Genomic DNA, 24,107 nt, shown 5'->3' on the forward strand with positions numbered 1-24,107 from the left:
GTTCAATCGGCTTTACAGTCTGGTGCATTAACCCACAGTGTCACACAGGGTAGACAGGGATGGGCAATTTAGACATTGACTACCTAAAATGAGGGGGCAATAAAGGCATGAAGTAACTGGCATATAAGGTTTCAAAACAGAGTTTAGGTTTAAGGGTGTGTGGGAAGAAAGAGACCCCACTGAATAGTTTCCATCTTGTCTAAATGGGTCTGGTTAAAAGAGATAGGAATAAGATTCTTACGATTCAATAGTGAGTAATGGTTATCATGATTAATTGCGACTGTCACAATTGTAAAGGTAGAAATTTTGAATCAAAAACAGAGGAGTAGTTACTCTTCCTGTTGGTGTTGTTATGTGCCATGGCGTTGGTTCCGACTTATAGCGACCCTGTACAGGGTTCCCAGGCTGTAAATCTTTACAGGAGCAGAAAGCCTCATCTTTCTCCAGCAGAACAGCCGGTAGTTTCAAACTGCTGACCTTGTGGCTCGCGGTCCAATTCATAATCACTACGCTACCAGAGCTCCTTACAGCCCAAAAACAGAGGACCCTAGGACCATCAAGGGAGAAGAGTACAAGTAGAATGCAAGACTTTATGCAAAAAAAACAGCGACACTAGAGATTGAGACAGAGATGGGGACATGGAGAGAGGGAGCAGCTGAGGACTCTAGATTTATGGGAAGAGAGGAACTAAGAGATGGTGGCCAGGAGAACGTGCCTTTTGTTGGTGTAAATTATTATATACGCCTGAGTTGTTGTTTTTTTTTTTAAAAAAGAGCTAAAGTGAACAGAGAGAAATCCTGTTAACTGATGGTACATGGAGAGGATTATAATCATTGTAATGAAACAAGATATATGATTTGTTAAATGTAAAACTGATGATCTGCCCCTGTAAACTTTCACTCAATTCACACAAAAAAACTTAAAAAAAAAAAAAAAAAAGTCTCCAAAATTCAAATCAAATTTGGGAGACTAACTTTTTCTTGCAACGCTCAGGCCCAGGCATCATGTCAGAGTCCCTGGGCACAGTGGGGTCAACTGGACTTCTTGCTGGAGACCCCTTCATGAAAGAATCTTGTTTTTTTCTCCATTTTCTACTTCCTTCCGTCAATTAAAAACAAAACAAAACAAAACAAACAAACAAAAAAAAAAACAAGAAACGAAACTCCCATATCAAAACATGAAACAATTTGTAACTTCAACGACGTCAACATTATTACACTCATTCTGGGTGTACAAAACGGAAGCTTCTATCAGGAAAGCTGACAAAAAGCATGTCAAACCCTGGAGGACTCTGTCTGCCCCTAAGCACCACACCACACCCGTGCCTTTGCTGGGCCCCCATATCCACCTGGTTTCTAAGGTCAAAAACACAGTGCATGGCCCTTCCTCTACAGACAGTTTAAAGACCATGCCAATCAACCTGGAAGTGGGAGGAATCAACTGGATATTAAACATTCATAGTCAGAACCAAGATGCCCCACAAGCTGGAAGGGTCAGGCTGTATTATTATTATTATGAACTTTTTATTGTGAATTGTGTGACGGTTTACAGAGTAGATCATCAGTTTTACATTCAGCACATCCTACACCTTGCTTCATTACATGGTTGCAATCCCATTTTACCTCTCTTCACTTGAACCACTGCACTCCTCCCCGGGTCTCCTGTCACCCCCATCTTTTCTCTGCCAACCTCCCTCTGGCTGTATATTGCCTGCCCTGTCACCCACATCAATACATGTCTACCTTCTAGTGCATGTATCATTTCCTCCTTCCCCCCAAACCAATGTAGATTTTTTCTTTTATCAAGAAAACCCCCTTTCTCCCCTGTATTATTAATGACATCGATACTGAGTACAATCGTAACAAGATGAATGTTATTACACAGTTAGTGCTGGTTAACATCTACCAACCATTATAAGATCTGTGATTGTTCAAGCCTATGTCATTGTTTTTAGGTGCCATAGAGTTAGTACTGACTCATAGCGACCTTACGTACAACAGAACAAAACACTACCCGGTCCAGCACACACCTCACAATCATTGCTACACTTTAGCCCACTGCTGCTGCCACTGTGCCAATCCACCTCGTTGGCAGTCTTCTTCTTTTTCACTGATCCTCTACTTTACCAAGCATGATGTCCTTCTCCAGTGACCAGTCTCTCCTGCTAATATGTCTTCTTTATTCATTATCCAACTCTCAAATGCCGATGAGACTACTGAAAATACTGTGATTGGGGTCAGGCGCACCTTAGTCCTCAAACGGACATCTTTGCTCTTCAACAATTCACAGAGGTCTTGTGCAGCAGATTTGCCAAACGCTGCAATACGTTGTTTGATTTCTTGATTGCTGCTTCCATGAGTGTTGATGGTTGATTCAAGTAAAATGAAGTCTTTGACAATTTCAATCTTTTCTCCATTTATCTTGATGCTATTTTTTGGTCCAGTGGTGAGGACTTTTGTCTTCTTTACATTGAGGTATAACCCATACTGAAGACTGTGGTCTTTGATCTTTGTCAGTAAGTATTTTAAGTCCTCTTGGCTTTCAGCAAGCAAGGTTGTATCATCTGTATAGCACAGGTTATTAATGAGTCTTCCTCCAATCTTGATGCCATTTTCTTCTTCATATAATCCAGCTTCTTGAATTATTTGCTCAGCATACAAAGTGAGTAAAGTATGATGAAAGAATTCAACCCTGGCACACACTTTTACTAATCTTAAACCATTCAGTCATCCCTTGTTATTTTTTAACAACTGCCTCTTGGCTCTTGTTCCTCATGAGCACAATTCAGTGTTCTGGAATATTCATTCTACTCACTGTTGTCTGTAGCTTGTCATGATCCACACAATTGAAAGCCTCTGAGTAGTCAATAAGGCAAGGTAAACATCTTTCTAGGATTCTCTGCTTTTAGCCAAGATCCATCTAACAGATGCATCCGACGTCAGCAATGACATCATGGCCTTTCATGTTCTCCTCTGAATCCAACTTGAACCTCTGGCAGTTCTCTGTCAATGTACTGTTGTAGCCATTTTTTAACTGATGAAGCAGAAATTGAAACAGACACCGTGGCTGTCTTCATGGAGTGCACAATCTGTAAGGCTGTGAGACTGACTGATCTGAAAGGGTGTTATAAGGAGCCCTGCATGATGCAATCAAACCCTCGGCTACTAGCCAAAAGTTGGCTGCTAGACCCCACCAGCTGCTCCGTAGAGGAGAGATGTGGCTATCTGATTCTGTAAAGCTTATGGCCTTGGAAACCTGTGGAGAGTTCTACTCTGTCCTATAGTGTCTCTAGGAGTCAAAATCAACTCCACAGCAATGAATTCAGGATGTTATGGGTACCTGAAAAGCAGAAATAGAGTTGAATCTTATCAACTCTCCGAGTCTACATTAATTCAAAGAATGTTTCAAAATGCTGGGGAAATTTTATTTTATTCATTTTAATTTAAAAAATCAAAGCAACAATCACACAGCTCTTACTTTTTAAGTTGTTGTTGTTGTTAAGTGCCGTCAAGTTGGTTTCGACCCATAGCAACCCTGTACAGGGTTTCCGAGGGTGTAAATCTTTACGGAAGTAGAAAGCCTGATCTTTCTCACGCGGAGCAGCTGGTAGTTTCGAACCGCTGACTTTAAGGTTCGCAGCCCGATTCGTAACCACTACGCTACCAGAGTAATGGCCCATTAATGTAGCAAATAGAATGTTTATTCTAAGCACTTACTTGTGTAATTTAATTGCATGTTGTTGTTGTTGTTAAATGCCATCAAGTTGGTTTCTAATCACAGTGACCCTGTATAAGGTTTCTGAGGAGCAGCTGGTGGATTTGAACCACTGACCTTGTGGTTAGCAGTACACTGTTTATCCTAAAGCACCACACCAGGACTCCATTAATGAAAACCTAATGTTCCTGAGAGTGAAAAATCCATTGCCAACTGAAACTTGCACCTCCTAAGAAACTAAGTCTTCTATACAAAATTAGTCAAAGTAACCTGTAGAGAATACGAGTGAAACTTTAGAATAGGGACATACTGACTAGAGGCCACCCTCAGTTATGAAGGAGGGCAGTGCCTAACTGTGTCTTTCAGTCTTTAAGTCAGAACAGGTACATATATTTTTCTGTAGGTGAGTCAGAATACGTGCATGCAATATTTACTTAGCTTTACTTTAGTTCAAGAAAGCATAAAGTCTTTTCAAAGGTTGAAAAGCTGCATGCACAGCAAGTGAAGGTGATTGTGATGAAGAATTTGTTGCAAGAAGGGGTTGCTTCAATCCTTTCAAAGTAAGGGCAAATTTATGTAACATTAAAGGAGTTCAAACCCACCAGTGGCTGGGAAATCCTATATAGGGTTGCTATGAGGGCACACAAAAACAACAGAGGACAAGTAAAAGTTGTCTATACTCCAAGTGCTGCTGGAACTGCATTTACTGCAGCCGGGTGGAAGCTTCAAGAGCATCCTTTAATTGCAAAGGCATGTGTTCAAGACTTGGTGTTACTCTCCTACTTGATCTGTACCTATGAATGTAGGTAACAGATGACAGCTTGTACCACTTTTCATTCTCCCAAATTTCCCAGTGGTGGACATGTCTGTCCACTGAGCACAACAGCTTAACATAGCAACTACCTACCAATTCTACCTACTTAGTCCACCAATTCTACCTCTTGCTTTCTCTTTAGATTAGCAGCCTCCAGAGACAGGGCAGTACCAGCCAAGGGACAGGTGATATGTACATATACACCGTGTGTAGCACGGCTATGGGATTGGGAGACAGGACTGGAAAAGACTGTTTGACTCCAAAGGTTCCTGCCATGAGTGATCTTGCAAATTTAAGTGAAATAAGTTCCAATGTTTACATATACTCGTGAATATTTAAACATTAGTACAAGTTCACATGTTTGTTTTTAAAACATTATGTGGGTCAAACAGGTCAACCAGCTTTCAAACTCTGTTAATGCTCTGCTGACGTCATCTTTTAACTAGCACTGGTTTGGAAACCTAATTCTTCATGGCTATCTCATAAGTGCAACACCACCCTGGGGATGAATCAGGCAGTTATTTACACCTTAACTTGCACAGGAATTTTCTTTTTCAGGCAGCCTAGATGGATTCAAAGACTAAAGCCATGTAAGGTAGAGCTGCTCACGTGTGGTCACAAGGTACTTTTCTCCCCAGGGATCTAGAGAACAAAACTCATTTCCTTCCCATTAACAAATCTACCCTGAACACTTGCTTACCCGTTTGTCAATGTCATTGTGTTGGAGCTGCACAAAGCGTGCACTGATAGCTGCAATGTAACTCTGCTGATTGGAGAACGCCACGCGGCCAGCACCTTTGGGGTACTTCAGCTCTGGGTCTGTGTCAATACCAGCGTAGCAGACACCACCATACAAACGGTCCATGATCATTGCCAGCTCAACTGCAAGAAAATAAACACAACTATGTACAAATGTTTAGAAGGTACTCTTGCCCAAAAGAATAATAATTTTTATGGATCATGCAATTAATTAAGAAAAGGAAAACCTAGATTAAATATCATGAAGAATATCTACACCAGTCTTACAATTCAAGAGGGAGAGCTCCTCATAGGATATTTAAAAATCAAATAAAGTAAAACATGAAGAATTGATACACACATGGGTGCACACACTGAAATTTACAAAACTGGAATCTCAGCAACAGTACAAAAGGAATCATTTATTTGTATTCTTCCTGTTTGAATTTCTAAGTGTTTAGTCCGCTGCATTGGGCCTTGGGTAGGCAAAACATTGCATTGTGCTCCACCAAGTTAATGAGAAACAGTCCCAGTTACTGACCTCTAAGACCGAAAGCAATTACTAAAGTCACATTGCAATATGAGCATTAAACTATAGAAAGAATTAATTCCTTGTGTTACATAGAGATATTATACTTACAGCCTTAAAGTAAATCTCTATAATATAAAAAATATATTTTAAGAGAATAGTCTATTCCAACTGGAAAATCTCCACACCTGCTTTGAGTCCTAAATAATAATAGTACTTAGAATGATATAGCAGCAATGAACATTTATTGAGCACCTATAACATGTCAAGAAGCACTGAGCCACTACACAGGCAATAAAACCATTCTAATCCTGCACTTTGCTATAAATCCTGAGGGCTGGTCTGCACTTCTTGTCACATTTCTTCTAAAGATACCTTTAAATTAGTATATTTACAAAGCCCTTGTACAGAGGGCATTTAGAAATTGGACCATGCCAAAGGTCTGATTCTAAAAATATCCCGACTATAAAGGTACCATGGAGAAATATGTAGAATTTACTTACCTGTGTCCCATACTGCCTGAAGGTAATTGTTTACTAGATACTGGACAGCATCTCCTCCAGGTATGACCATTCCTTACAGGCTACCCACACAGTATCATTCCAAAAGACTCAGGCCTACCTTTACACCATACCTCTACCCCAAGAAGCCACCTCCCTCAAACACTACATATGGTATTTAGAAAGGAGAAGGCAGGGAAGATGGATGATGACTAGGACCACATCCAATATCCAGAAAACATTACAAGTAAAGCACCACAGGAGTTAGTATTCAAGGATAAGGAGAGCAGCACAACGTGGTAGAGTGGAGTGAGAAATCTACAGCAGATATGAGGGCTGAATGGTATAGAGACCCTCTACACTATGCAGCTGCTGAGTTACAGAGGCAGTAAGGAAAACTATGTCATTCTGTCAGAAAGGCTGTCTTTCTATTTAACTTCTTCAAAGTCTCTTTTCATACCAGAGTGTCAAAAAAAATTGCTGATTGTTTCCTAAGTGCCTACGCGTAATAGGAAGATTGACCTACACCCAATAGTTAATTTTCAGAAAATGAGAAAATAAGTTAGCAATAATGGAGCCCAAAAGGAAGTACTACTAAAGACAGAGAAGCAGAAAGTCAACCCAATTATCCCATTATGGTCAGAAGGGCTGAGTCACATCAGCCCAGAGAACATCACCAATTAGAGCACAAGTAGACAGACCAGAACAGCAGTCTTGGGGCAGAATCCAGGAATAACATTCATTCAAGTAATGCAACAAGAATCCTGTACATACCTGAAATATCAGAGTTCAGGGGACCCTTACACATTGGCCCAACAACCTCCTAGAGGCTTGAGGACCTCCTCACATGGACACTGTTATTTCCAGCAACAGAGATCAAGAAACTGTGGTGAAATTAATTATTATTTGCTATCTTAATGAATTTCCCATATTGGAATAATGGACTTTAGTAAAATAAATAACCTCAGGGCCCAGGAGATGAAATACGAATTTACCAAAGACCTTCCTTCATAATAGAGTAAGAAAGCAACCATTCCGTGAGCCTGGTGAGTGACCAGGCAAAGAAGGCTGGCAACGGAATGAACTAGCACTTGTCTTCTACCTTAGGAAGGACTCAAGAAAGTGGCTGATTTAGGAAAGAGGTACGCTAGTTATAAGTATCAAGCTAGGCTCCTAAAGGTAAGTTATTGTAACTACGGGCTCTTCCATCTTAGAGATGCTACCGTGTCAGAGAAGTCTCCTCCACAAGCACATACATTACATTATTTTGTAAATCTAGCTGTTGCGAAATTCTCATCAGGTGCCAAAGACTGGGTGATGACTGATACTGCTGGCAGTTAAGTAGCACTTCTGGTAGTAAGTGGAAACCCTCACCACTTAGGCTTTTATAAAAACTAATTATAAATCATTTCCCTCATCAGCTTATGTATAGTTACTTTCTAATAGTCCACAGACATTAGAGCCAAGGAAACCTCGCTCAAGTGAAGGGCAATTTGCTTAGAAGCTAGAAGAAACTAAGGTTAGCTGGGTGAGTCTGAACATTTCTGATGTCTATTTCTACCCTGATCAGTATTTTAATTATAGAAAGTCTAATACTGTGATCAACTTTAAAGAAAACAAAATAACAGTCAAACAATTATTATTTGTAATATGGCCCCTAGTCAACTACTAAGTCCTCACTAAACATCTCACTTCTTCAGGTTAAACCCACAGCTAGGCTTCAACACCAGAGGGATGTCATTTAAGTACCAAACAGAGTTTCTAATGATCGAGAAAAGCAACCACTTGGTAAAAACAGCATTAAAAAGAGAAATCTTGTTCATCTTCTATGACAAAGGTGAGAAAAACAGAATAAGCCTTCTTCTCAAGACCTATATATTTCTGATCTTTTTTTAAATGAAGATACAAACTCACCTCCAGATGCCAGAATGTACAATTACTCTTAGAGATCAAGTTTTAAAGGATTCTTTAGAGCATCATCAGTTAATATAGGAAAGTCCCACAAAAGCTCTCCTCTTTAATAAGAAGAGAGTGGAACAGAGAAGAGGCTACCATTCTATTTGGGGTGAGGACAGAGAGAAAAAAGACAAAACGCAGTAAGGCTATTCTTGGTTCACCTGTATCTTCTGGAGTTCACACAGATTGGGGGGACAGCAGGTACACACAGAGTCTCCAAACAACTTTTTATTTTTTCCTTTCTACCTAGGCAGTCTAGTCACAAGAGGTGGGAAATTAGTAAGTCTGGTAGCTACATTCATGGGCATGGTATGCCATGGACAAGACCTTCTGTGTTCCTAAGACAACTCAAGTCATTTCAAGAACAAGCGTTCCAAGAGAAGAGCAGCATCTACTAAGCTGCATGGCTAATCTACATGTTGGATCCTGTTAAAAGTTTTACTGTTGCACAGCCTGGACAGACAAACAAGATTACTGAAGCTGTGTGCAGTAATACGGCAATTCCAGAAATCTTTCGGGTTGTGATAACTATGCCTTCCAAATGGAATAGGAACCCCGTGCCTTGAATGTGCTCCTAGTAGTCACAGAGATTTGAATGGAACTGTAGTTTACCAGAGAAGAAATACTGATAACTCCCCTACTATGCCCTACCTCAGGGTCCTGTTTCAATCATTTAATTCAATTTCAAGACAGACCTAAAGCAATATCTAAATCTGAAACACGGTGAGAGCAAAATGGGTGGAGTAGGGATGAAGATTTTGGAGGAAAATATCAACCTATTCATCTTTCCAAATGTGATATTGCAAAGTTAGAGGGCACACTTCTTTTATTTGGAAATAAATGAAAATGGGGGCAAAGCAGACGGAAAAGGAACATAGGGCATCTCAGGATGACAAAGAAGTCTGGATTTCTGAAGGAAAGTAAGATTAAACTTGTAGGTAGACTTCCTAGGTTTACCACAATTGCTGAATTGGTTCACAAATAGAGTAAACATGCTTATAAGTTTTTACTCTGTAACTGACGGTGAGAAGAATATTTTCAACTAAATGATATGAACAGCCAATGAAGACAGGGTGCTTAACCTGATGACATCAGATTGGTATCAAGTTAATTGTTACTAAAACATTTCAGTTCTCAGCTTGATAAAGCTGAAGTTCTGGAGATGTGAGCTTGACTCTTGACTTTTTCATTTATTGTGACCTCTGACCCTTGCTTCCTCATTACTAAAATGAAAAATCCATCATTTGCACAGGAGTGCTGGGCTCGCTGTTGAGCACAGTGGCGCTCAGATGTGTAGTTCTGATCTGGGGTTGTTTTCTCCTTACCGATGAATCTTTATTTAACATTAGCTTCATCTAGTCTCCATAACCATCAACTCATCCCAATCTCAATTTGGCTTTATGCTAATGTTATCCAGCCTACTATGGTAGGACAGTTTGACAGCATCTGTGGGTGAAGGTTTGCTTTCTTTGAGGAGAAAAGGGAAACACATTGACATAGAAAATCCCTTGTCCTAGGGTCAATGCAGTTAATTAAGTCAGAATGTAAATGCTAGAATTTATCAGGAACAAGTCCTGTATTGGACTTGGAATTTGGTGGAAACAAAGTTTCTACTGCTGAGAAATTGGACCTAAGATGAGTTCTACTTGATACCACTTCACAGAATAAAATACGGGTATGGTTACAATACTTCCATTTCCGATAGCACCAATTAGGACATCATTCCTACTACAAGGTAAAAAAAGGTACAGAATGTTTGAAACAAAAGATCGTAGGAAAATGCACAATGTATGTTCTCTGGATATATGCCATCTATCACTGAATATGTACCTTAATTTCCTCTGGCTGGTGACTGTGTGCCGTGGAGTCGGTTCTGACTCATAGTGACCCTGTTACAGAGTTTCCAAGGCTGTAAATCTTTACGGGAGCAGAACGCCTCATCCTTTTCCCCGTGGAGCAGCTGGTAGTTTCAAACTGCTGACCTTGCGGTTCGCAGCCCGATTCATAATCACTACGCTACCAGAGCTCCTTTAATTTCCTCTAGAACGCCAGAAATATTAGTAGGGGAAAAAAGCGAAAAAATTACCAGATCAGTAGTTAGGAAGGATAGAGACCCATAGATGAAAAAGCAAACAAAAGGCTCCAGGAATTGAGATGAGCAACTGCTTGAGACAGAGGTATTCTGTGGGGCTTGATCTCATAAACTATTGGAAGGGAGTTGTGAAAGAGAATAGCTTACATACCTATAATCAGAAAGGAAGACTGAAGGGCTTTCAAGTCTGATAAAAGTTGAAAGATGGGTCCCAGAGCTTGGTCACTGAGGGTGTCCTTAAATCAAATGTCTAAGCCAAGAAGTCGTGGTCAAAGAAACACTCGTGTTTATAAACTAGAGAATACAGAATCAGATGCTTAATTCACCAACTTTTCCTGGTAGTCTATTCATGACTCCTAAGTCTAGTATTTATTCACTCTCAGAGTGCAGGAATGTGCACTCCGGAGAGATTGCAATAACAGTGCTATGCACAACAGGGCTATTTCTGTATTTTCTACACAGGAAAATGTGTTTATAGTACTTGGATAAAGAGTGACAACATGCCAGGGTACTTGTAGGTGGTAGCAGGAGAAGAACCAGCAGGACAGATTTGTCCATTTTCCTGTGCTGACTCTCTGAAGAACACACAAACTTTAGCCACACAGTAACATGGTGAGTCCACCTACAATCTTCCTAGGCATGAGAGTGGAGTGGGGTGGGGAGTGGAGACAAGACCTGTGAAACACCAAAGACTTCAGGCAAATTGTTCTTAGCTTCTCACTGATGGAAGTAATGAGAGGGAGATGAACAAGAAACAAGAGGGATGTTTATTATTTGATCTAGAGAACCCCACAATCAGGTGATCTAACTTTGGGTAAACTCATTTAGATTTTCCATTGATATTTTCCCATTTCTAAGTTAGGTTTTCTAGGCCTGTGATTTTTTTTCAAACATGAATTTTATAAAAGGGAGACTTTTCAAAAGACTACAAGAGGCACCTTAAACTCAGCTGGAATTGTTGTTGTTAAGTGCCATCAAGTCAGTTCTGACCCATAGCGACCCTGTATAGGGTTTCCAAGGAGCAGCTGGTGAGCTTGAACCGGCGACCTTGAGGTTCAAACCAACTTTGCAGTCCAGCACATTAACCCTCAGTGCCACACCAGCTGGAATAATACTGCTTAAAACAGGTTTGCCTTGTTTCTTTAGAGGTGCTTGTATATTTCTGCTGGGCTGAATAGGGACTATAGTTAGAACAGTGATTCCTGTCCTACAATGGGAAAATATCAAAGATTTAAAAACAAAAAAACCTCACAAGATGCAAAGGAATAATTTTTGAGATAACATTTCAGACAGTGTGACATGGTGAAGGGCGTTTTTTGGCTGAGGATGGAGTGAAAAACCACCTGGACACCTAAAATCTCACCTTTGAGTAGGGTTACTCATATCTACTCCAGGATCATTCTGTATGTAGTGCCTGAAATAGTTTTAAGACTTTTGAGAATTCCATTCTGGGAAATAATAAAAAATGTTTTGAAGTATTTCAAAGTCAAATTTAAGAATCATGATGTTACAGAGCATAACTTAAGTTCCAATGAATTCTGAGTTAGCATCCCAGTAATGCATTCCTCATTTTCCTCTGTTCTGAAATTTGACTCTTTATATATGACTTGTTTAAAACAACAGTGGGATGTTCATTCACCTTGGCATGATGTGTACTTGCTCAGTGCTCATAATAGTGTATGCTCAATAAATGTTTATTGTTTAAGTGAACTTCACTGTATTCAATTTAAGATTGTCTACCAAAGTCAATTTCATTAAAAATAAACTTCTATTCCAAGGCACTCACCCGTCCACAAAGCTCAGTATACACCAAAGAATCCCAATTCTAAGTAAATGAATCTGGAATTCTTGGGACAGATAGCAAAAGTCTAAAGCACTAATATAATTTAGCCACCTAGAAACTAGCTACATTTATAGAAGGTTTATGCATGGGGGAACATTTCTACTAGGCCAAGTGATTTTAGATTATGCCCCACATAACTACAAAAACAAAATAATTTTAGTTTAGTTTTAAAAGAAAATAAAGAGAACCTCTAAAGTTAGAAGACGTATACTACCCTAGGCAGGAAACACAAAATCCCATTTTTAATAGAAAACTAAATATAATTATTTTCTAATCCTAGAACTTGTAACATCTTGAAGATATAGAATGTTAAAAGAAAACAATCTAGCCTCTTAGGGTTCCTGCTTTGCAGACTCATTGTGATCACAGAGGAGTGTGAAAGCGAATCTTCAGAGAATTTATAGAAGGAAAATATACAAAGGTCTTTACCTACCCTTTGGAAGTCAGTAAAACAGGAAGAGTAAAGGGTGAATAATACAAAAGAGAATTTAGTATATAAACTGTTATGTCTGTGACTTAAAAATAGACACAAAGGTTAAAGCCAGTTCTGTTAACAACAACAACAAAAAAAAGTCTGCCAAAATAACTGTGGGACTTTCTCTTCTCTAAGAGAGGGGCTAATATATTAAAACAAATTTATATTTGTAGTTAATTGCAATGAAAGGATCAGCATAAAGATTTATTCTGGGCCATGGCGTAGATGGCCACCAGATTTCTGTTTCCCTTTAAAAGTATTCTTTAAAATGACAAAATAAGTTCCTGTGTTTGCCTTTACCCATGTCGAAACAGGATGTTTACTAAATACAAAAATAAGGAAAAGATAAGTTGCAAAAAATGCCCACACTCTTGAATGCTAACAACGGATGTCCATTTGTAAAATGTATTTGAAGTTGTTTTTAAAAAAAAGTCAGGAATATTCTACCAATATTCACCAAAATTCTTTCTCAAAACCCTAGCAGTTTAGGGACAAGGTGCTGCACGTGCCCTCTCTGTAATGCTGTTGACCTTTAGGTTGGACCTTTCTGTACTTTATTCTCTGACAGTAGATAAAAGGGAGAGCAGCTCCCACTGCTTTGCTTGCTTACTTTACTTTTGGGACAATTTCTCATTCAAATGAAAATAAAATCCGAAGACATTTTACTTTCTGTAATAGTATGAAATTAGAAACAGTTCCAATGAATATATTCAAAAGTCCTTAAAAAAGGAATTATTAATGTATCTTCCTATAGGCCTTTAAGATATCTTTTAGGTGCATAGCGGAGTTGGAATTTGAAAAAAAAAAAAATCAGGTAGAAATGTTGAGGAACTTTCAAAATTAAGAAGCTATCAAAGTCATAAAGCCTAATAATTATAGAATACATTTCACAACTCTGTTTCCATAATTTGATTGTAATGATTTTCTTTTTAAAGGTAGAACTAATCTACTTGCTTATATAGCACAGTAGGCATGTTGCACTTTTGAAACCATACTGGCAACAGTAACCGTATTATTTGACTTTACTTTAAATAAATAAAGTTAACTATTTCAAGTGCTTTAGTAAACTTAGATCTTACAAACACTCTTACTATAACTCATTGGCAATAGCCAAGCTGATGCATGGCTTCTTACATTTGTCTTGGGAATGTAAATATGGAAGTCATCAGTTCAGTATCACTTCAAACTCTCAGTCAACTTAAATTTGGCCCAATCCCACCAGGCACAATGATTTTATCATTGAAAAGGAAATCACACTAAATTAAATTTTTTCAATGACGCCTTTAAAGAGTCATAGTAAAGATGTTCAAATGTAAAATTCATTTCTCAGAAGTAGATAAAATTTGGAAGGACTCCCTCTCATTTGGGAGAGTTGTTGGATTCCCAGGGACACAATTTGCAGCAGTGTCTGGCTCATCACTGAGTGGGCACATGGCTGCCCTGGACAGACTTCTGATGGGGTTACTTCTTTTTATGGTCATAAGATAATGCTAACTGGCATAAGAATGCATATTGCCATAAATAGGAAAGCACTAAATAGATTCATCCTTCCCACATAGCAGTTTAATGACATTCACTCTTGCATCATAAGAAAATAAACCATTTGGGAAGAAAACATTTAATCTAAAAAAAGTCAGCTCAGTGAAACTGACATGGGCAGCCTTCTTTTTGGAGACTGTGTATTGCTAACCAAAAATCCAGAAAGTATTTATGACTAAATGCCTTGGGGATTTTGTTGTCATTTTTGTTGTTGTGGTGTTACTATTTCCACTCACCAGCTCGAAGGGGTCGTGGAACTCCCCCAACAAAGATAGTTTTTCTGGGGTCCAAAGGCTGAGAACCGTCCATTACAAAGTCACTGTCACTTAGGTTCCATGGTCGAATTTGCACCTGAAAAAAAGTCGTTTACTTGGTCCTTACTTCATTTCCATCAACCCCAATGAGAATAAGATGACTAAAGACAAACCCACTGATTTGTGCACGTGACAACATAGACAGCCCAAACAAAATTAATGTAAATGAATGTAATCTGCATTAAGTGTCTTTCAAATGTTGGGGAGTCTATACAGGTACTATGCTCAATACTCCAGACATATACCATGAAACCTTCAGAAACCACCTTTGGTTAAAAAAAAACAAACAGCTGTGGCTTAGGAACAGATCCTGTATTTTAAATGAGATTCACTTTAACACATGATAGCCTGTTTATAACAGATCATAGTGCAGCACTTAGCTTTTTAGAACCCATCTAAAGGAAGGGAACAGGAACATTATGAAAATCCGACTTTTCAATTCTTATCACCTCCCAAATTAAAATATCCATCTTTCAGCAATATGACTTCAAACAGATTAACCCTCATAATAGTAGCACAGAATTTCCAGGCAGTGATATCTAACACTGAAGCCCTCAGAATTATTTACTTTTGATATATTTGACTTTCCCAAATGATGATGTTTAAGTAAAAGCAAGTCTAGAAATCAAAGCATATTTTCAAAAATTGAAAAACATATTTTGATGATTGTCTTAGTTCTTCACCGCTGCTATAACAGAAATGGAGTCCTGGTGTAACACCACAGGATAAGTACTTGACCTCAAGGTCGGTTTGAACCACAAGGTCAGTGGTTCAAACTCACCAGCCACTCCTTGCAAACCCTATACAGGGTCATTATGAGTTGAAATTGACTCCAAAGCACTTAACAACAACAATAACAGAAATATCACAAATGGGTGGTTTTAACAAAGTTTATTTTCTCACAGTTTTGGGGGTGGGGGTGGGGCTAGGAGTCTGAAGCCTTCCTATCTCTGTCAGCTCTGGGGGAAGGGCCTTGTATCTTTGAGCTTCTGTTCTGAAGCAATCTTCATGTGGCTTTCTCTGTATCTCTTTCTCCATATCTCTCCTTGCTAGTTTATGCTTCATCTCCCTTGTATCTCAAAACAGATTGACTCAAAGTGCACTTTACACTAATCCTGTCTCATTAATATAGCAAAGAACCCATTCCCAAATGGGATTATAGCCAGAGGCATAGAGGTTAGGATTCACAACACATATTTTAGTGGTACACAATTCAATCCTTAACATTCCACCCTTTGGCTTCCAGAATTCAAGTCCTTCTCACATGCAAAACACATCCACCCTAAAACAGTATTCCAAAAGTCTTTTTATCAACTCCAGGTCCAAAATTTCATCTTCTGAATTGTCTAAATCAACTACAGGTGAAATTTTAGAAATATTGCATCCAGGAGAGAAATTCTTTTCCATTTATAAACTTGTGAAATCTATATTACAAATGATCTGTTTCCAAACTTCAATAGTATAGCTATAAGGCAAACATTTCCATTACAAATGGGAAAAGTTGGAGGGAAAGAAAGTATAACAGGCACCAAGCAAGTCCCAAGCCTAACAGGACAAGGTGTGAAAAGAAATCTGTTCTCTGAAACCTTGCTCTCTGGATTCTGGGTGGAGGCCCCTCAGAACCTGGTTTCAGCTTCGCCTTCCAGGATCTCTGGGACTGCAACTCTGCTCCCTGGGCAGCCCCACTCTGCTAGTCTATCTAAGTGGTAATCTCATGCACTTTGTTCCCACATAAGCCCCATTCTTCTGCTCCCTGGGTTTGGAAATCCTGCTTGCTCAGGTTTGGGTGGTGACCCCTTCTCCTGGCTCACTTTAACAGCAGCTCCACACTCTGGAACAGAGTTGGCAAAGATATGACTCTGAAACCTGAGAGACTGTGGCCCCACCCATAAAAACCAAAGGCCCTGCTTCTCAAGTTCATTCTGACAATCATGCTCATCTCTGAGTTAAACCAGGGATGGTCTTATATTTTCTTGGAGGATAACAGATGTTGGCTCCTTTTTCCTACCTGTAGAAATCCAACAGACTGACAACATTCTCCTCTTTTCTTCTTTCTCTGTTCCCTTCCTCTAAACTGATGGGATTTAAACTGTGGTGGTTGGTTAGAAGCATCAGTTTCAGGCACTGTAATCTCTTCAACAAAAGTCTGCACAGCCACCTCCTTGATGAACATTCTAGAATACATGTCCCTAGTTTGTACAACAGAATCTTCCAAATCTGTAAATTACATTTCCTTTTTGCACAGTTTATTTTTAAGTCCATCTCTTTCTGCTCTCATCCTTGCAAGCAGGATTTCCAATCCCAAGGAGCAGAAAAATGGGGCTTATGTGGGAACAAAGGATAAACCAGATGGCCTATTAAGATCTTGCTTAGAAATTGCCTATCACTTCCACAAAACATTGAACATAATTCAGACCAGTACTTTACCATTATTTGTTTAAAATGTTTCACCCTTTCTCTACTGTCTAATTACTTGTTCATTTTCTTTTACAGTCTCACCAGTAGAACATATTTAATGTCCACACTTACTGCAAAGTTCTACTGCTGGTGCCACAGGAATTATTTCAGATGATAAGACACTTTTGCTATAGCTCTCCTCACTTCCTTTGAGCCTTCACCAGATTGCTTTTGACATCCATAATTCTACCAATAGTCTCTTGAAGGCAATCTAGGTTTTTAATATTGTTATTGTTAAGTGTCATTGAGTCGGTTCCAATTCATATATAGGGTTTTCCAAGGAGCGACTGGTGAGTTTGAACCAATGACCTGTGGTTCAAACCAACCTTGTTGTCCAGTTGCTTATCTTACAGTGCCATCCCAGGACTCCTTTTAATACTAGGCACCTTGAAACTCCTCTAGTCTTTACCTAGTACCCAGTTCCAAAACTGCTTCCACATTTTAATGATCTGTTAGAGCAATACATCACTCTCCTGGTGCCAAATTCTGTCTCAGTTCTGTAGTGCTGTTATAGCAGAAATACCACAAGTAGGTGGATTTAACAAACAGAAATCAATAGGAGACTTGTTGTTGTTGTTAAGTGCTGTCGAGTTGGTTCCGACCCATAGCGACCCTGTCTAGGGTTTCTGAGGCGTTTAGGAGATTAGAAGTCTGAATTCAGGGTGCTCGCACTAGGGAAAGGCTTTCTCTCTTTGTCAGCTTTGGAGGAACGTCCTTGTCTCTTTGAGCTTTTCTACTCCTGGGCAATCTTCATGTGGTTAGGTATCTCTCTTCCTCATCTCTCCTTGCTAGCTTTCATTTAATGTATTTTCTCTTTCAAAAGAAACTGACTCAAGATCTACCTTACATGAATCCTGCTTCATTAACATAGCAAACACAACCGCTTTCCACATGATTGTAGCCACAGACATAGAGGTTAGGATTTATAACTCACATTTCAGGGGGATAAAATTCAATGCATAACAATACCATATTCCTATTTAATAATATCACTTCACTGGGATTCTGACTTCCTGCCCATAGTTTGTACTAACTTATCATATAATAAAAAACAAATCTGAATCCTAACCTTAAATACATTCCTTTCAATCCATAACTGAAATAACAAAAGTAGCTTAAACCAACAAATACACCAAATTAAAAAAAAAAAAAAACCACACCCAAACCCCACACTAGCAGGTATTTCAACACTGCCTGAAAATGGATATTCAAGCAGTCAAGCATTTGCTCTGGGATCCAGGTAGGGTGAAGAAGCAGGAGACTGCATGCCTGCCCATAAGCAATCTCCTCCTACCCCCACCCAAGATCAGGACAGGAAACAGAAGAACTTCCATTTCCTTAGAATCAACAGAATTCTTCACTTTCTACATTGCTTAAATGTCAACACTTAATACAAGAATGCATAAGATCAACTTTTACTTGGCTTGACTTACATCCAGGAGTACTCCCATTTGAAATGCTAATTACATTTTCAAAATGTGTTGCATAAATCCTAAAACTGACATTGTTCAGTTAGAAATAATCCACAATTACTTAGACTGTCACAAAAGTCGCCTCCGCCTCTAACTTTTGTCTTTAGGACACTGTTGCCTTCCCCAGTTATCCAGGAGCCATAAAACTCTCCATTTCTTCCCTAAACACCGACAAGCTGGACCTGTTTGCAATTCTGTTAATAATCAGGCATTTGCTTCACCTTTATTAGATAGGGAAGAACCCACTGAGAAGCTAATCCAATTCTTCATTGTAAAATTTGATCTATTTGACTAAATTATATTTCCCTTGACATTTACTGTAAGGCAGGTTCACATATTTAAAGGTGATATCATAAAGTACCACCTTTAAAGATCTTCATGATGATGCATTATTCAAAGTATGATAATTTCCTGATGCAGTAAGAATGGGATTTTTAAATTACCTATTTAAAAAGAAGCATCTTTTTAATACAGAATCTTTTCTCCCAGTCTCGTTCCAAATAAAGCCAACATATTGTAATTAAGACAGCTTCAGGATGTGGTAAAATAATACCAAACACTGTACATTAATTGTTTACTTCTATATAGTACCCATAGTACTATATATAGTACTAGGTACAGAAAATGCTGTCCTTTAATAGCTGTTGTTAACTGCTATTGAGTCAGTTCTGCTCATAGTGACACTGTATAAGGTTTCCAAAGAGAAGTTGGTGGGTCTGAACCGCTGTTGTTGTTAAGTGCTGTTAAGTATTCCAAATCATAGTGATCCTGTATAGGGTTTCCAAGGAGCAGCTGGTGAGCTTGAACCACCGATCTTGTGGTTCAAACCGACCTTTCAGTCCAGCACATTAACTGGCAGTGCCATACCAGGATTCCTTGAACCACTGTAGATTGTCGTTATTTACATGAAATCAATTCCAACTCATGGTTTCTGCAATTCAAAAGAATTCTGTAGGAGATCTCAAGTGATCTTGCTAGGCACTCTCATTATAACTTCTTCTCTGAAGCATTCCCCCTACCCTAAACCTGGTGATCACACACAATCCATTCCAGTACCCTATTCTTGACACTAGAGATTAGGTTAAAATACAGGAAGTAGGACTCAGGAGACAGTACTGCCTAACCCTATTCACAAAACTCACAGTCCCTAGTTGCCATCAGAAAATAGCTGCTCAGAGCTCATACACCTCAGCAGAATCAGAGAAATGTCAACATAGGTCACCATCAGCACACTCTACATGCTAAGTAAAAGAGCATATGGTGGTACTGTATTGTGTGCACGAAGAAAGTCCACTCACACTCTGGATTCTCTCTAAAATGTAAGCGCATCTCACACAAGGCACGGTCTCCATCTTCTCAGGTTTATTCTCAGACTTGAGATCCTATAATCAGTGTTCTTTCTTTCTGGACTTAACTGTTTTGATGGATTTTCTTATCCTGATTTCTGTTTCTACTTTATAAGTGAACTCAAATATTTTTTGGAAAGGGGTAAGAAAAAAAAAACAGCTGCTTTTTAATTACCTTTGATAATTAAATCATCAAAATAATTTTGAAGAATGGATGAAACTAAATATCTTAGCTGAAAATAAGTTTTCCCCAGCAATACATTTACATATACAGGAATACTATGCATGTTCCTATCCTCTGGGTAGGAAAAGTCTCAGCATCCTGGCGACAACTATAGGGAAGTCACTTGGAAATAGTGAGGATTCCTTTAAGTGAACCTCCAGCACTCTCTTCCAGAGCAACCAGACCACATTTGCTTTTAAAAATGACTCTAGGAACAGGTACTTAACCACACAACAACGTGCTTTTATTTGAAAAATAAAGTTTCAACCTAGTTAAAACTAATTGACAGGTATAAGATTTGGACAAGAGATAGAAAAAAGGACATTAAAAAGGGGTACCGTCCGTTTGTCATACTATCATTATTGTTGTTGTTAAAAGCCATCAAGTTGATTCCGACTCACAGTGATCCTTGTAAGGTTTCCAAGAATCAGCTGGTGGGTTTGAACTGCCAAAGTTGTGGTTCACAGTCCAGTACTGACCCTACAGCCCCACACCAAGAATCCATTGTCATACTATGGTGGCTTGCATGTTGCAGTCATGCTGGAAGCTATGCTTCTGGTATTTCACATACCAGCAGGGTTACCCAACAGAGCAGGAAAAAAGGCTGGGGATCTAGTTCCAAAAATTAATCAATGACAATCCAATGGATCACAACAGAACACTGTGAGCTTCGCTTGCTTTGGACATATCACCAGAAGGATCAATGGATGAAGGAAAACATCATGTTTGGTGAAGGAAAGGGCCAGCGAGGATATGGGAGACCCTCAATGAGACAGACTAACACATTAGCTGCAGGCTAGACTCAAACATGATTGCAATCTTGAGGATGGCAATGTTTTTCCTGTTGTACATAAGGCTGCGGTGAACTGAAGTCCACTTGATAGCAGTTGTTGTTAAGTGTTTTGAGTAGGTTACTTATTTCAATGAGAAAAGTTTTGAATACAAACCCTAGGGCTTCAAATTTCCTAAGGTGATCAAGTCTCCCTACAGCTCTAGAATTCTCTCAGATTAGGCCCCTATTTACTATTTAGACATTCATCTACCTAAAAATATTGCTGCCCTGACACAATTTTATCCCATCCCTCTCCGGCCAAACACCCATCAAATGAACGTCCAACGTACCTCCCTTTTCATCTATCCATCTCAAGGCAACTCTAAAAGCAACTAAAATGTTTAGGGTCAACAATGTAATTTGGTGAGCAGCTCAGGAAAACTATGTCAGTAAACCTGCAATGTGTGTCTCCACCCTCTCTCTCTTTCTTTCACAGCCCCATATACTCTTTCCAACATCCTTCAAGCTCCTACTCAAACTTTCCATTGTTCTCTACCCAATCCTCCAATCCTTTCAGTCTTCTGTGAAGCAGGACAACAATGCTGAAGAACCATCAGGAGTGCTCTCTCCAGCAAGCAGCAGCATTTAGGCGCTTCTGGCAGCCAAGATGAGTCAGCTATGCCTAGGTTCTCTGACAGACAGCTGCAACAGCTCTGTTGTAGTGGTAATGACCTCAGATCCACCCCAGCTGTCAGCAATCCTATTTTAAGCATCACATACCTCACAAAATGACTAGCAAGCTCCAGCAGTATCAGAAATATACTAGTTTGTGGTTGGTGAAGAATCTTTCTCTCTCTCGGTATAAGGATGCTGTCTTATTATTGCTATTGTTAAGTGCCGTAGAATCAGTTCCAACTAATAGCCATCCTGTATAAGGATTCCAAGGAGTGGATGGTGGGTTTGAACCACTGAGCTTGTGATCAGCAGTCCAGTGCTTATCCTATAGCACCACAAACAAAACTAATAGCCACAATAACAGCAATAATTGTGGTTTTGACTCTTTAAAGTATATTCATATTTGGTATCTCGTTTCAGTCTAATTTTTACCACATGAATGAGATGATGGATTGGCCAAGTGGCAGCATCAATGGACTCAAATGTGGCAACGGTAGTGAGGTTGGCCCTGGATCAGGCAGTGTTTCATTCTGCTGTGTAAAAGGTTGCTATGGGTTGGTACCGACTCGATGGCACCTAACAACAACAACAGTTTCCTAATAAGCAGTTCAGCCAAATTCCAGGAGTTCAGATGCTACCTATTATTCTCAGTGCTGTTGTCCACGGGGAGTCCCTGGGTGGTGCAAATGGTCAGTGCACTCAGCCGCTAACTGAAAGACTGGAGGTTCAAGTCCAACACAAGGCACTTTGAAGAAAGTCATCCATTAAAAATCCTACAAAGCAAGTTCTGCTTTGACATTAAGGGGTCACTATGAGTCAGAGTTGACTCAATGGCAACTGGCTTTGGTTTTTTGCTCGCACCTGATGAAGAGGAAGTGCCCTCCTTGTATTTTCTGGGGAAGCAGAAAGAAACCCAATAGCCGATCAGAGTCTTTGCCCTTGATAAAACTTCTGTACCCTCAGCAGCTCTGAGGCCTCTAGTCAGAACTCAGCTAGTCTTTCAAGACAAAAGGTACAACTCTCACACACTAGGTCTTCCATTCTTTAGATGCAAATAGATCACAGGCTTCAGAGAGCCCCCTCAAAATTCTCAGGATTCTTCCTAGACAGGATGTCAAAAACATCTCTGGAAATTCACTCCCAACCCCCAGAATGCTCCAGGCACACCATCAGCTTCAGGAAACAAATCAGGTACAAAAAGAAAGCCCAGCCATCTCTAACAGGCTGTACAATCTACCTGATGCAAGGAAACCACAAGGTTAAAAGTCCCCTTTGGGCCTTCCGTTTCTGATAAATAATTCAGACAGACCACACTGTATTCAGTTTCATAAGGTCATCCAGTACAGAAATAGAGCATGCATAAACTGTACCAGAAAAATGGCTATGAACAACCATGTACTATGCTTGATTTAATAAAACTATTACCAGTTAAATGCTCTGATTATTGCCTGCAATTATAATGACTTTTCTGACTACTTCAGAACTTCTGATGATGTGGCCCTTTTGAGTTCTCCACTCATTTAGCACCTATGACTCCTTAGTTCACTTGTTACTCACATGACTATTTCTCTCTACTGAACTCCAGGTTCCTTAAAGGTCAAGATCACATATGCAGGGCCTTCAAAAAGTTTGTGAAAAAATGGAAGATAATGGAATTTTTCCACAAATTTTTTCAACCCCCTTTGCATTTATGTGGGCTCCAGTGGCTTAGCATAGTACTCCACCCTTAGTGAGTGCTCTGTGAGTAAACGGAGATTTTCCTGAGGGGCAGACAGGTGCCACAAAAGATGTCCACAAGGGCCCTTCTATAGCTCCCACATCACTCTCTCACTCCACCTAGAGCCACCTTCGGGGGCATGGGAATACAGTGTGTTTGGCCACCAATGGATGCCCCAGAACTAGGACTGAACCAGCTGGAGATCTGATGCCACCAGGTGGCCAACTCAGTGATGAGAATTACCTAACATTCATCATGACTGATGCTACTTCCACGTCACTTAAAAGTGTAAGAAAGGAAACACTAGCATTTTTTCTTGAACAACTCAGACTGCATCAGAAAGAGCCCTGGTTGCATAGAGAGGGTTTTGCATTATACTGCGAACCGCAAGGTCAGCAATTCTAATCCACCGACTTCCCTGTGGGAGAAAGAGGAGGCTTTCTGTTCCCAGAGAGATTTATGGCCCCAGGAACCCTACACAGGGTTGCTGTAAGTTGGAACCACTCAATGGCATGCAGCAGCATTAACAGCACACTGGCCAGTGGGCCAGGCACTTTACACAGCCTGGTGTGCTTAAACCTCAGGAAACCATTTATTGTTTTCTCCTCATTTAAGAGATGAGTCCTGGTGTGGCACTGTAGGGTAAGCACTCGACTGCTAACCACAAGGTTGATGGTTCAAACCCACCAGCTGCTCCTTGGAAACCCTATGTAGGATCACTATGAGTTGGAACTGACTCCACGGCACTTAACAACAACAATAATTAAGAGGTAAGGAAGCTAAGACTTAGAAAAGTCATCTCAGAATTGAAACATCTACATGCGCACGTACACACATAAACACAGACACAGACACACACACAAAGTATAATATTTCCACTGCAACCAGGCATGGTTTCTTATCCTCTAGGATACTGGCCAATATTTATGGC

At 39.7% G+C, this 24,107-nt stretch overlaps 1 protein-coding gene across 3 annotated transcripts in view; it reads right to left on the bottom strand.

Annotated features, from left to right (window-relative positions):
* CPEB3 (cytoplasmic polyadenylation element binding protein 3) overlaps positions 1-24,107 on the bottom strand; it is a 298,968-nt gene that overhangs the window by 35,760 nt on the left and 239,101 nt on the right. For all 3 annotated transcript variants that reach the window (XM_006831138.1, XM_006831139.1, XM_006831137.1), the window contains 2 exons: positions 14,437-14,551; positions 5,229-5,410 (listed from right to left, as the gene is read on the bottom strand). In XM_006831138.1, the coding sequence (XP_006831201.1) occupies positions 5,229-5,410; positions 14,437-14,551 (297 nt within the window). The remainder of the gene's footprint in view (positions 1-5,228; positions 5,411-14,436; positions 14,552-24,107) is intronic.

This window comes from Chrysochloris asiatica, unplaced genomic scaffold, assembly GCF_000296735.1.
Source record: "Chrysochloris asiatica unplaced genomic scaffold, ChrAsi1.0 scaffold00003, whole genome shotgun sequence".
Taxonomy (NCBI): Eukaryota; Metazoa; Chordata; class Mammalia; order Afrosoricida; family Chrysochloridae; genus Chrysochloris; species Chrysochloris asiatica.